Raw genomic sequence first — 12,293 nt, 5'->3', positions numbered from 1 at the left:
GGAGGACAGAGTCATAGAAAGAGTCCCTGTCACTCAGTGGGCCTCCCCGAACCCTGCCTCTGCCTTGGTCAGCAGAGTCCTATCATGTGCGTAAGACTCAGTTTCCCTATCTGTAAAATGGACGTGACAGTAGCACTCCTCACCTTCACAAGCAGTTGTGAGGGTTCCGTAAGGTGACGTCCTCTTAACAGCCCACCATGAGGTGGGTCTGATCTGGAGACCCGAGGCCCCTCGTGCTGGCTGAAGGTGGCACCCTCAGGGGCCTAGAGGCTGAGCTCAGGCTCCCCCCAACCCCTGCTTCCCAGGTCCTGAACCTCTTCTTGGCCCTGCTGCTCAGCTCCTTCAGCGCCGACAGCCTGGCGGCCTCGGACGAGGATGGCGAGATGAACAACCTGCAGATCGCCGTCACGCGCATCAAGTGGGGTGTCGGCTTCGCCAAAGCCTTCCTCGTGGGGCTGCTGCATGGCAAGATCCTGAGCCCCAAGGTTATCATGCTCAGCCTCGGGGGGACTGGGGAGGCTGGCGAGGCCGGCGAGGCTGGGGAAAGTGTCTCAGAAGACGAGAAGAAGGAGCTACCGCCCGAGGAGGATGAAAACAAGGACCTCAAGAAGGACAATCATATCCTGAACCACATGGGCCTGGCTGACGGCCCTCCCCCCAGCATTGAGCTGGACCACCTCAACTTCATCAACAACCCCTACCTGACCATCCACGTGCCCATCGCCTCCGAGGAGTCTGACCTGGAGATGCCCACAGAGGAGGAAACGGACACCTTCTCAGAGCCTGAGGATGGCAAGGTGAGCCTGTCGCAGAGCCTGGATCGAGGGATCGGGAGTCAGACAGACATGACTCTACATTTTTGTGTGACCTTGAACATGGCACAAATCCTCTCCAAGCCTCAGTTTCTCCATCTGTAAAATGGGGTAATGGTACCTACCTTGTGGTATTACTGTGAGCATTAGATGAGATGCTGTGTGCAAAGCGCAGTCAGCTCTCTGTGAACGGTGACTGTTACTACTATTAATACAATTATTATGGCACGCCCTGCCTGTCCTCATACCCTAGGCCATTCCCTTCACCCCTGCCCCACAACTCCACCTGGGTCCCCTCTCCCCAGCAGGTGGCGCTCTGAGACAGCATGTTCTCACCTGAGGCACCCTAGCTCCAGGGCCGGAATCCCAGAGGCCTCTCTTAAACCCCCTCTGGGTTTGAAGCTCCTGCCAAGTCCTTGCCATTATCATCTGTTTCTGTTTAGACCCCACCTGGAGGGCTGGCCCCAACCTCCGAGTGTGGGCCAAAGTGCCAGGTCTGGGCTGAGGAGAGGGGTCAGGGGCCCAGTAGGGTTGGGTTCAAGGGGAACAGAGAGCCGGGAGCTGGAGCCGCTACCCCCCCTCCCCCATGCAGGGGGCCTGCTGCTGGGTTGAGGTTCCCCTCCCCTGCGAGGGTGGGGGAGGCCCTGGTGGTCGCCCCCAGAAGCTCAGGCTGAGCCCCCTCGCCCACCCTGCAGCTCGGGCGGGGCCCCCTGCCCGTCCCAACCCTATCGGCGAGGGCCCCCCTGGCACCAGAGCCTGAGTAAACTTTGCCCCGGAAGCTCTTGACTCCTTGTTTCCCCCGAATACGTGGCACACTGACTTACCAGGGGCCGAGCGCCTGCCAAGCTATAAATACCCGGGGAAATGTGGCAGTAACTTCGCTCTGAGGAGAGCGGGTGGAGGAGGGCTGGACAGCAGCCGGGGCCAAGGCTCCGGGGACTCTCACGGGGAAACAAGTACGGCTCCCGGGGGGCTGTGGGAGTGGGGGTGCACGGGCAGGGCAAGTGGCTCATCGGGTGCCGTGCCCAACCTAACGCCCGGTGCCTCGGTTTCCCTTTCTGTCGACTGGGCACAAGGCCCTCCCTGGTTTTCTGGCCACTGTCCTGACAGCCGCCCCCTGCCCCTCCAGGCTACCCTCTTCAGGGGCCTCACCCCCAGCCATGAAGGGGGCCCCTTGAGGAGTGGAGGCTGGGGGCAGGAGGCCGGCCTAGATGCAGCACAGGGAGGAGGTGGGAGAGGCCTGGCCAGGCTGGAGCACCAGCCGTCCCACCCGACCCACTCCAGTTAGGTTCCCTTGGCCCCAGGCTGGAGCTTCAGCTGCAGAAAAATTTCCATCCATTTTGGATTTCTCAGCCAAACAGACCCTGAGGATAGGAAGGCTCGGATTTTGCTCCATGCTCATCCCCTTCCTTCCCCAGGCCTCATCCCTGTCCCACTCCAAGGGCAGGACCAAGGCCTGTGGTTCTTCTGCCTAGGCCCCAGGGCTGAATGAATGAAGGAATGAATGAGGCTGCTCCACCCTCTCGTTCCCTTCTCCCTTCTGGTCTCCCATCTTGACCTCGCCCGCCCCACCTTGTGGGAGGGCCCGGGGTCACGTGACCCTGTGGCCTCTGCAGAAGCCGCTGCAGCCCCTCGATGGGAACTCCTCCGTCTGCAGCACTGCCGACTACAAGCCCCCCGAGGAGGACCCCGAGGAACAGGCCGAGGAGAGCCCTGAGGGGGAGCAGCCCGAGGAGTGCTTCACCGAGGGTGAGGGCCAGCCCGCGTGTGTGACCCCACCTCTCCTGGGCGCCTCCCCCAGCCCGGCAGACCCCGTAAGGGGCCCGAGGCCGGCAGCAGCCCCAGCCCATTGCCCCCTTGGGGACATCTCGGGGACACACGCATCACCAAAAGCAGGCAGGGCCTTCTTCCTCTGATGCTCTCCTGCCCTGCCCTGTGGCACCCCAGGAGAACAGAATGCTGGGAAGGGGTGTCAGAGCTGGGGATGCCTCCCCGTCTCTGAGCCTCTGACCCCTGCAGCGTCGGCCCCTGCAGTAGCATCAGCCCGAGGGCTGCCGTGCAGAATCCCCACAGAGCCCCGAGTGTGGCCGGCACCGCACGAAGCAGGCGCTCAGCTGTGGCTGCTCTAAGACTGTCCTCCTCAGCTTGGTCCACCAGAGAGAGGCCTGCCTCACCCCTCGGGAACATTTTTGCCCGGAGGGCCCGGGCTGTGGCAGAGTGAAGGCTGCCTGGGCGAGGTGGGGGAGGATGGGGACAGCCTGACGGCTATACAACCTGTGCTGGCTGCCTGCACCCCTGTGCTCTGGAATGTCTGCATGCGGTTGTGTGTGTGTAGGGGGTGGGGGCGGATCCTGGGAAGGTGGCGGGACTGTGCCTCCTAAGGTGGCCCCCAGGCCCGTGACCGGTGCCCCTGCCGCCGTCCCTCCCCAGCCTGTGTGCAGCGCTTTCCCTGCCTCTACGTGGACATCTCCCAGGGCCGAGGGAAGATGTGGTGGACCCTGCGCAGGGCCTGCTTCAAGATCGTTGAGCACAACTGGTTTGAGACCTTCATCGTCTTCATGATCCTACTCAGCAGTGGCGCCTTGGTAGGCGCTGCCCTGGGGACCGGGCACTGGGCAGAGGCAGGAGCCAGACCTGGGCAGCCCCGAACCCAGAGAATCCTAAAGAACTCACCAGTGCTTCCAGGATGTGTTGTAGACTGTGTTAATTTTCTTAAAGAGACAGATGGGCTCTGAATCCCTGTGCATCCTTAGCTGACAGGTCCCGGCCAGGGATCAGGTGGGGAAGGCCTTGGGAACTGGGGGTTGGGAGGGCAGGATGTGTCAAGGTGAACCCCCCTGACAGACCAGTGAGGGTTACTATTATTAGGCCTGGGGAAGGGGAGCTGAGGGGCTTCTCCCCACCGGGAACTCACTGGCTCACCTGCATGATGGGCACGGGGAGTCTGCCCCCGCCTGGCCCCGGCGCCAGAACCCTGGGAACCAGCAGCCCCTGGCAGGTAGGGGCGTGGCTGCTGCCCCGGCCTCCTTTGGGCCCCGACCACCCCGCCCTGCTGGTGCCCCCAGGCCTTCGAGGACATCTACATCGAGCAGCGGCGAGTCATCCGGACCATCCTGGAATACGCCGACAAGGTCTTCACCTACATCTTCATCGTGGAGATGCTGCTCAAGTGGGTGGCCTACGGCTTCAAGGTGTACTTTACCAACGCCTGGTGCTGGCTCGACTTCCTCATCGTGGATGTGAGGCTGCCCCACCCCCGGCCCCGCAGTCAGATCCCAGGCGGTCCTTGTGGCTGAGGCCCCGTTCTCCCTGACCACCCTCCCCTCCCATTACAGGTCTCCATCATCAGCCTGGTGGCCAACTGGCTGGGCTACTCGGAGCTGGGACCCATCAAATCCCTGCGAACACTCAGGGCTCTGCGTCCCCTGAGGGCACTGTCTAGATTCGAGGGCATGAGGGTGGGTGCCGAGGGGGCTCTGAGTAGAGCTGAGGGCTGGGGGAGCAGACACAGCTTGGAAGGGGGCTGGGGGTGTCTGTACTCCGGCCACCACCAGGGGTCCAGGTCTGGAGGTCCCCAGGCATCCTCCCACACCAGCCCAAGTGCCCATTCCCACCCTCAGCCCCCTCCTTCGCTCATCTCTTCCACCACTGGGGGCAGCAGAGGCTGCAGCAGCTCCCAGGAGGGCCCTGAGGGCACCGAGGCAGGAGGAGAGGAAGGAAGGCAGGTCTGTGGGTTTATAGGTGTCCCTCCCCAGCCTCAGACTGGAGCCCCCCAGGACTCCAAGCCTGCCCACCCTTCCCTCAGGCCCTTGAGGGCGGAAGTGACAGGTAAATACGGGGTTTGGGCAAGACCAATGGGACTTCCCCAGGCAAGGGGCGGGGGTAGGGGGTTGGGGTGTCTGTTAGGAGCAAAACCCACGCTAGAGGGACGAACTTCCATGAAGCAGCTGGTTGCAGGTCAGCAGTGCACAGAGCCTGGGGGCTCCCTCCTGGTCATGCAAGAGGCCAGCCAGCACTGGGCCGGGACCCCTCCGCACCAGAGTGAAAGTGACCTGGCAGCTGGTTGGTGCCCCAGCCAGGAGTAGAGCTCCCCTGGGCATCACCGGGCTTGTGCCACCCACTTTGTCTGGAGGTCATGGAACGGTTTCTCCTTGAAAACAGACAATTCTCAGATTCAGTTCAGCCTGAAATAATGAGGTTGGCCTGGGTGGCCACCGCTGGCAGTGCACAGGAGTCCAGTCCCAAGGGTCCTGCTGCTTCAAAGACTCTGTTGGCTTCTTTTCTGGGTCTGTGTCTCTAATCCTGCGAGCAGATGAGCAGGGGAACAGGTCACGGGGACTGAGTTTCCTATGGGGGCCAAGGAAAGAGTGTTTGTCTCCTGCCCGGTGACCCGTGGCCGGGCTGCTTCCAGAGAAGCCCAGCCTCCACTCTGGGCTGATAGCTCCAGCCAAGCAGAGAGCCCTCTTCAGCCACCAGGCCGGCAACCCACTACCCCTACTCCTTGCTTACCATCCCCCCGCCCCCAAGTAAAGCCCAGCAGACTTCTCCCCCAGGCCTGGTTCAGATGGGCCCTCCTCCAGGAAGCCTTCCCTGCGCAACAAGGCCCAACTGTGCCTGGTCCCCTGGTTACTGTGGGTGGGAACCCTCTCCCAGAGGAGACTGGGTGTCCCTGCCTGCCTGGGAGAGGATCTGGAAGTGACGCCCTCCCTGGCCCCCAGGTGGTGGTGAATGCCCTCCTGGGAGCCATCCCCTCCATCATGAATGTGCTGCTCGTCTGCCTCATCTTCTGGCTCATCTTCAGCATCATGGGCGTCAACCTGTTTGCCGGCAAGTTCTACTACTGCATGAACACCACCACCTCCGAGAGGTTCGACATCTCCGAGGTCAACAACAAGTCCGAGTGCGAGAGCCTGATGCACACGGGCCAGGTCCGCTGGCTTAACGTCAAGGTCAACTATGACAACGTGGGTCTGGGCTACCTCTCCCTCCTGCAGGTGGTGAGTGTGACCTGCTGCCCCTGCCCAAGGCTGGGATGGAGGTGCCCCCGCATTCTCATTGTACCTGAGCGCCCTGCCGCTCCTTGTTAGGGGGCCGCCCACCCTGCCTCTAGGGCTGTGGGACCCAGAGGTAGTGTCTATACCTCTCCGGTCTCTATTGGATGCCTCCCCAGGGGAGCTCAGGGCAGGCAGCCTCTGGGGAGGACCAGGCGGGGGCAGGGAGGGAAACTCAAGGATGGAAGCAGGGGGCAGCCCCCTCCCCTCACACCCAACCACACTCTCTCAGGCCACCTTCAAGGGCTGGATGGACATCATGTATGCAGCCGTGGACTCCCGGGAGGTGAGTGGGGGTCCTCGAGATGTGGCTGGTGAGTTAGCCAGGGGAGAGGACTCAGACCCATCCCCACCCCATGCTGCCTCCTCAGGAGCCCCCGAGACCCCACAGCCTGGGGGTGGATGGGCCCACAGTGCGACGGGGAACAGGGAGCAGGCAGCTTGTGCCCCCAGCCCACCCAGCCCACCCCATCCCATCCTGTGGCCCCTGCAGAAGGAGGAACAGCCCCAGTACGAGGTGAACATCTACATGTACCTCTATTTCGTCATCTTCATCATCTTCGGCTCCTTCTTCACCCTCAACCTCTTCATTGGCGTCATCATCGACAACTTCAACCAGCAGAAGAAGAAGATAAGTGTCCAGCCCTCCCCTCCCCGGGCTCTGTCCTCCCTCCCTCCGTCCACTCCTTCCTTCCTATGTTCACAAATGCTGCCCCTGCACCTGCTGTGCTCTCGCTGGCTGGTGGCATGATTCAGCAAGGCTGGGTTCACATCCCACCAGACGACCTTGGACGAGTGAGATGTGGCCACCTCGAACCTCGGTTTCCTTATGTACAGAATGAGGTTCGTGCCGCCTGCCATGCCGGCTCATTCTGAGGACCCAACAAGACATTGATGGAAGGTGGCCCAAAGCGGGCAGTGAGGCTGCGCTGACCCCTTGCCTCTGTCGGTCACCCAGTCCCCTCCCCTCCCTTCTCTGGGCCCCTGAGTCCCCCTTCCCCTGCCTCCCTTGACCCCCATCTCTGGCTGCTCCAGGCAAGTCCCACCGGCCCCCCTGCTGGGGTGCGGGTGGCTTTAAGGGTGGTGTCTGAGAAGATGAGAAGGGGGAGGTCCTGGAAAGTGAGAAGGAGGACACCCCCCACCGCAACCTTACGGGCCCCATCCCACTATACTTTGGAGGGAAAGACCTCTTCATGACGGAGGAACAGAAGAAATACTATAACGCCATGAAGAAGCTTGGCTCCAAGAAGCCTCAGAAGCCAATTCCCCGGCCCCAGGTACCAGCCTTCCGGGCCCCTCCCCCTGCAGCCTGTATGAGGCTCCTGCCTCAGGGGGCCACGGTGGGCAGGGGGCAAAATGCAGCCTGCGCTCTGCCCACCAGGCTATGTCCCTGGCGTGAGGCTGGGTCCACCTGCCGGGAGGGGCACCAGCAGCTGCCTGATAAACTCCGGTCATCGGTTTACCCTTTGCCTGGGCCTGCACAGCTCCCCAGTGTCCAGTCAGCTCTTCAGCTGGTGGCCTCTGGGGCAAGGGCCCCTGGAACGGGGAGGAAGAGGATGTCCAGACAGCCCCCCAGTGAGCAATGACTTCAGGAGAAGGATGAGGGGCCGCTGGGGGACCTTGAGGGGAGGAAAGGTCCCAGAGTGAGGAAGGATGCCCGCGGACCCCACAGATTGGCCTGTTCTGATGGGGGGTCTCGCCGCCCCTGCCCTGGCCGACTCTGCCACAAGACCTGACACCTCCTCTCTCTCTGTCTCTCTCCCTGTCATGCTGTCATGTCCTCCTGCATCTTCTGCTGGTCCACGTCCTGCCCTGACCACTGCCCCCCACCCCCCTCGGCATGCATCCCTGCACTCGCATCCCTGCTGCAGAACAAGATCCAGGGCATGGTGTACGACTTGGTGACGCAGCAGGCGTTCGACATCACGATTATGATCCTCATCTGCCTCAACATGGTCACCATGATGGTGGAGACGGATGACCAGAGCCAGCTCAAAGTGGACATCCTCTACAACGTCAACATGGTCTTCATCATCATCTTCACGGGCGAGTGCATGCTCAAGATGCTGGCCCTGCGCCAGTACTACTTCACCATCGGCTGGAACATCTTCGACTTTGTGGTCGTCATCCTGTCCATTGTGGGTGAGCAGGGCCGGGCTGGGCTGAGTCATTCAGGGAGGCCCGGCGCTCCCATCCTCATGTCCACACACAGACCTGCTCATGCATCTGCCATGCTCACACTCACACATACACACACGCGTGTGCACCTGGTGTCTACACTTAATGCGCAAAAGCACATACAGTGGGCTCCCAGGCAACCTGTCACCTTCACATGCATGACTACACCTGAGAAACATTTACTTGTCCAGTGGACGCACACTCAGGTGCCCGTGTGCTTCGAGAAAAACATAAGAAGATGGTTCCAGTATCCTTACACACAGGAGAGCTGTGTGTCATTGTGATAGTAACTAGCTATCATTTATCAATCATATACTATTTGCCTGACACTGTGCTATGCACTTCACAGGCATTAGCTCACTGAGCTAATGTCCTGAGGCTGGTACTGTTGTCACCTCCATTTTACAGGCGAGGAAACTGAGTCACAAACCAATTAGGTGACATGCCTGAAGTCACACACCCAGAGCTGTCCTCCCCCGCCCTCTCATCCATGGCATCTGCAAACAGCCTTAGCGATAGGCCTACCACCATTCGCTTTGACACGTCCCACCTCCATGCAGCTGTGTCAGGGCAAAGATGGAGCCCAGGCCCCAAGACCCCTGGGAGAGCCTAACGGGTCAGGCCATTCGGGCTGCGCTCTGAGCGGTGAGCTTCTACTGCTCCTCTCTGGGGAAGAGCCCAGCGGGCTGGGCCCCCCTGAGCCGCGCATGCCCCCTGCTCCCTGACCCAGCCACCCACCCTGAGGGCAGCAGTCCTTACCGCTTCCTCCCTGCAGGCCTCGCACTCTCTGACCTGATCCAGAAATACTTCGTGTCACCCACGCTGTTCCGTGTCATCCGCCTGGCGCGGATTGGGCGCGTCCTACGGCTGATCCGAGGGGCCAAGGGCATCAGGACGCTGCTCTTTGCTCTCATGATGTCACTGCCCGCCCTCTTCAACATCGGCCTCCTCCTCTTCCTGGTCATGTTCATCTACTCCATCTTCGGCATGTCCAACTTCGCTTACGTCAAGAAGGAGTCGGGCATCGACGACATGTTTAACTTTGAGACCTTCGGCAACAGTATCATCTGCCTCTTTGAGATCACCACGTCAGCCGGCTGGGACGGGCTTCTCAACCCCATCCTCAACAGCGGGCCCCCCGACTGTGACCCCGCGCTGGAGAACCCGGGCACCAGCGTCAGGGGCGACTGCGGCAACCCCTCCATCGGCATCTGCTTCTTCTGCAGCTACATCATCATCTCCTTCCTCATCGTGGTCAACATGTACATCGCCATCATCCTGGAGAACTTCAACGTGGCCACGGAGGAGAGCAGTGAGCCTCTCGGGGAGGATGACTTCGAGATGTTCTACGAGACGTGGGAGAAGTTTGACCCCGACGCCACGCAGTTCATCGACTACAGCCGCCTCTCCGACTTCGTGGACACCCTGCAGGAGCCGCTGAGGCTCGCCAAGCCCAACAAGATCAAGCTCATCACACTGGACCTGCCCATGGTGCCAGGGGACAAGATCCACTGCCTGGACATCCTCTTTGCCCTGACCAAAGAGGTCCTGGGAGACTCTGGGGAGATGGATGCCCTCAAGGAGACCATGGAGGAGAAGTTCATGGCTGCCAACCCATCCAAGGTCTCCTACGAGCCCATCACAACCACCCTCAAGAGGAAGCACGAGGAAGTGTGCGCCGTCAAGATCCAGAGGGCCTACCGCCGGCACCTGCTGCAGCGCTCCGTGAAGCAGGCTTCCTACATGTACCGCCACAGTCAGGACAGCAGCGGGGACGCAGCACCCGAGAAGGAGGGGCTGATTGCTGACACCATGAACAAGATGTATGGCCCTGAGAACGGGAACAGCGGTTTGCAGAGCAAGGGGGAGTGGAGGGGCTCGACATGGGACCCCAGACCTGCCCTGGGGCTCCTGTCCATCAGACCCACAGACACAGCCCTCCCTCCTGCCCCACCCCCGGGGCAGACGGTGCGCCCAGGGGTCAAAGAGTCTCTTGTCTAGCAGGTGGCGGTGAGGTGGCACAGCCCCAAAGCTCCCCCGTGGCGCCTGCCCCTGAGGGAGCTAGGGCTTTGCGTCTGGGACTGATCCAGCTCCCTGTCGGGGACAGGATTTGGCCGTGCTGGGCTGTCACCCAGGCCGTGGCAAATGGGAATTGTACCTGAAGTCTCCACTCTGAGCCCGAGGCTGCTGCCTCCGTGATTTCACCTTCAAGTTGCTCTCACCTCCTCGGGGGCCCTGCTGCCCTCCTCATGGCCCCGGGGGAGGTTGGAACATCAGAATCTCTGCTCCCCACTTGGGGAGGAGCCGGCCTGTGATGGAAGGATTGGCCGCCCTCCTGCCACCAGAGTCTTAAGGGCCACTGACCTCTCCCCAGGAAGTGGCTCAGGCCCCCCCAGCCCCCTCCAGGACAAGGAAGTCTTAACTTCAGTGAGAGCAGACGCCTGACCCCAGGGCCCGCCAGCCCTCCCCTGACTCTGGATGCAGCGTCACCCTGCCAGCTTAGGAATTCTCTGGAAAAGGAAAGCATCACTGGTCCAGAAATGGCTCCACAAACCTGATGGGCCACTGGATCCTGACTCATTGGGCCGGTGTGACCCCTGACACCCTTTCCAGATTTGTCCATTGCCCAGGACCCTGGCTCCCTGGCTGGCCCCTGGGAGAAGAGCAGAAGGGAGGATTCCATTTGGGAATCGTCTTTTTCTAGAAAGCACGGATGGGTAGCACAGGTTGGATCCCACCAGCATATTGCTGCACTGGGGGCTTTCTTGGCCGGAGCACCCAGATCTCGGGTGGTGTCGGGGACCCTGGTGCTCAGGAAGAAGGTTCCCTTCCCTCCCTCCTTCCCTCCCTCCTGCATCAGCACCACTGGGGCTCCTGGCAGCCGCCCCAACCCCAGAGGTTTCCTCCCCATCCTCCACCACACCTCATCCTTTTCCCCGCCTCAAAGTGATCCTAAGAATGTTCTAGCTGAGCCCACGTTCGAGATTTCCACACTGGGGCAGGCACTGCTTACCTGGCTCAGACCCAACCTTGCAACTTCCTGCCACCCGGAGAGCCAGGCGGCACTTCTGCTGGCGCCGCTGGCCTGGGCATGGCGCTGCCGGTCCTCCGCCGGCTGCCCTGCCGGGAACAGGCAGAGGCTGAGCTCGGAGGAGGGGGTGAGACGCAGGCTTAGGGGTCACTGGATTTACTCATCGGTGTGTGTGCGCCTGTGTGCCGGCGTTATACCTCTGTGTATAGCTCTGTGCGTGTGTGTGTGTGTGTGAACCACCGTGTCCCTCAGAGCCTGCATATGCATGTGTGTATGGGTATATTTGTGTACATGTGTGTCAGTGTGCCCCGCAGTGTCTGGCTGGAGTGTGTGTGTGTGTGTGTGTGTGTGTGTGTGTGTGTCTTCTCTGTAGGCCTGTCTGTGTGAGTGTCCCTGTGCTGTGTGTGAGTGTGAACACAGGGGGTAAGGTTTGCACGTCAAGTCCCCCGTTGCCCTTAGTTCCTCTTCTTTTTCTTGTTTCTCGTGAACAGTTTGATTAAAACTCAGGAAGCAGCAAAACCTCCAAAACAACCTCTGTGTGTGTGTGTGTGTGAGTGTGCGTGTGTGCGTGCGTGTGCGTACACGCGTGTGCGTGTGTGTTTACGTCTGTGCTCGCCCAGAGGCCAGAGCCTTCCCTTCCGTCTGCCGCGCTCGCCGGCCCCCTCACCACCCTGCCTGGGCATCCCTCTCTCTCAGCCCCGTGAGTCCACTCTTCTGCCCTCCCCCACTTCTCTTCCTGACACCCACCGCCGAGCCCTGCTCCCCGGCCCCGCCTGGGTCCTCTCTGGAATGAGGCCCCCGCTCCTTCCATCTCTTCCTGCAGCAGTTCTGGCTCTTTCTTCAGAAGTTCATCCTGTAGGGGTCAGCCTCCTCTCTGACCAGCACTCCGACCACTGCCTTTCCCTCCTCGTTGGGGCTCTGACTAGTGAGGCCCCAAGAGCCTCGGCCCCTGCTGGACTGAACTCTCCACGGGACCGTGTGCAGATTGCAGAGCCAGCGTGGCTGAGCGGGGTCCAGGCCTCCCCCTGCCTGCAGCCTCCTCCCCTGCAGACCCACACCCATTGCACCTTGTCCGGGTGGGAACAGGCCCAAGCCAGGCCAGTAGACAGGCCCCTTTGTACAGTTCTTATAATAAACCTCCCCGGTGCCTCTGACATGTGGGCTCTCTCCTTCTGTGCTTCTGTGTGCGGACATCGACGGGAGCTGAGGGCAGCAAGAAGG

The 12,293-nt window shown here is 61.1% G+C and overlaps 1 protein-coding gene across 4 annotated transcripts in view; it reads left to right on the top strand.

Moving 5' to 3' along the window:
- SCN4A (sodium voltage-gated channel alpha subunit 4) overlaps positions 1-12,226 on the top strand; it is a 46,112-nt gene extending 33,886 nt beyond the window's left edge. For all 4 annotated transcript variants that reach the window (XM_060134419.1, XM_060134421.1, XM_060134420.1 and 1 more), the window contains 11 exons: positions 306-797; positions 2,429-2,561; positions 3,243-3,397; positions 3,878-4,051; positions 4,148-4,270; positions 5,531-5,809; positions 6,096-6,149; positions 6,357-6,494; positions 7,036-7,140; positions 7,735-8,005; positions 8,817-12,226. In XM_060134419.1, coding sequence (XP_059990402.1) covers positions 306-797; positions 2,429-2,561; positions 3,243-3,397; positions 3,878-4,051; positions 4,148-4,270; positions 5,531-5,809; positions 6,096-6,149; positions 6,357-6,494; positions 7,036-7,140; positions 7,735-8,005; positions 8,817-10,042 — 3,150 coding nt within the window. In that variant the 3' untranslated portion in view covers positions 10,043-12,226. The remainder of the gene's footprint in view (positions 1-305; positions 798-2,428; positions 2,562-3,242; positions 3,398-3,877; positions 4,052-4,147; positions 4,271-5,530; positions 5,810-6,095; positions 6,150-6,356; positions 6,495-7,035; positions 7,141-7,734; positions 8,006-8,816) is intronic.
- Positions 12,227-12,293: the final 67 nt, after the last annotated feature.

Source organism: Lagenorhynchus albirostris, chromosome 20 (assembly GCF_949774975.1).
Source record: "Lagenorhynchus albirostris chromosome 20, mLagAlb1.1, whole genome shotgun sequence".
Taxonomy (NCBI): domain Eukaryota; kingdom Metazoa; phylum Chordata; class Mammalia; order Artiodactyla; family Delphinidae; genus Lagenorhynchus; species Lagenorhynchus albirostris.
This window is presented reverse-complemented; position numbering and strand designations above follow the sequence as displayed.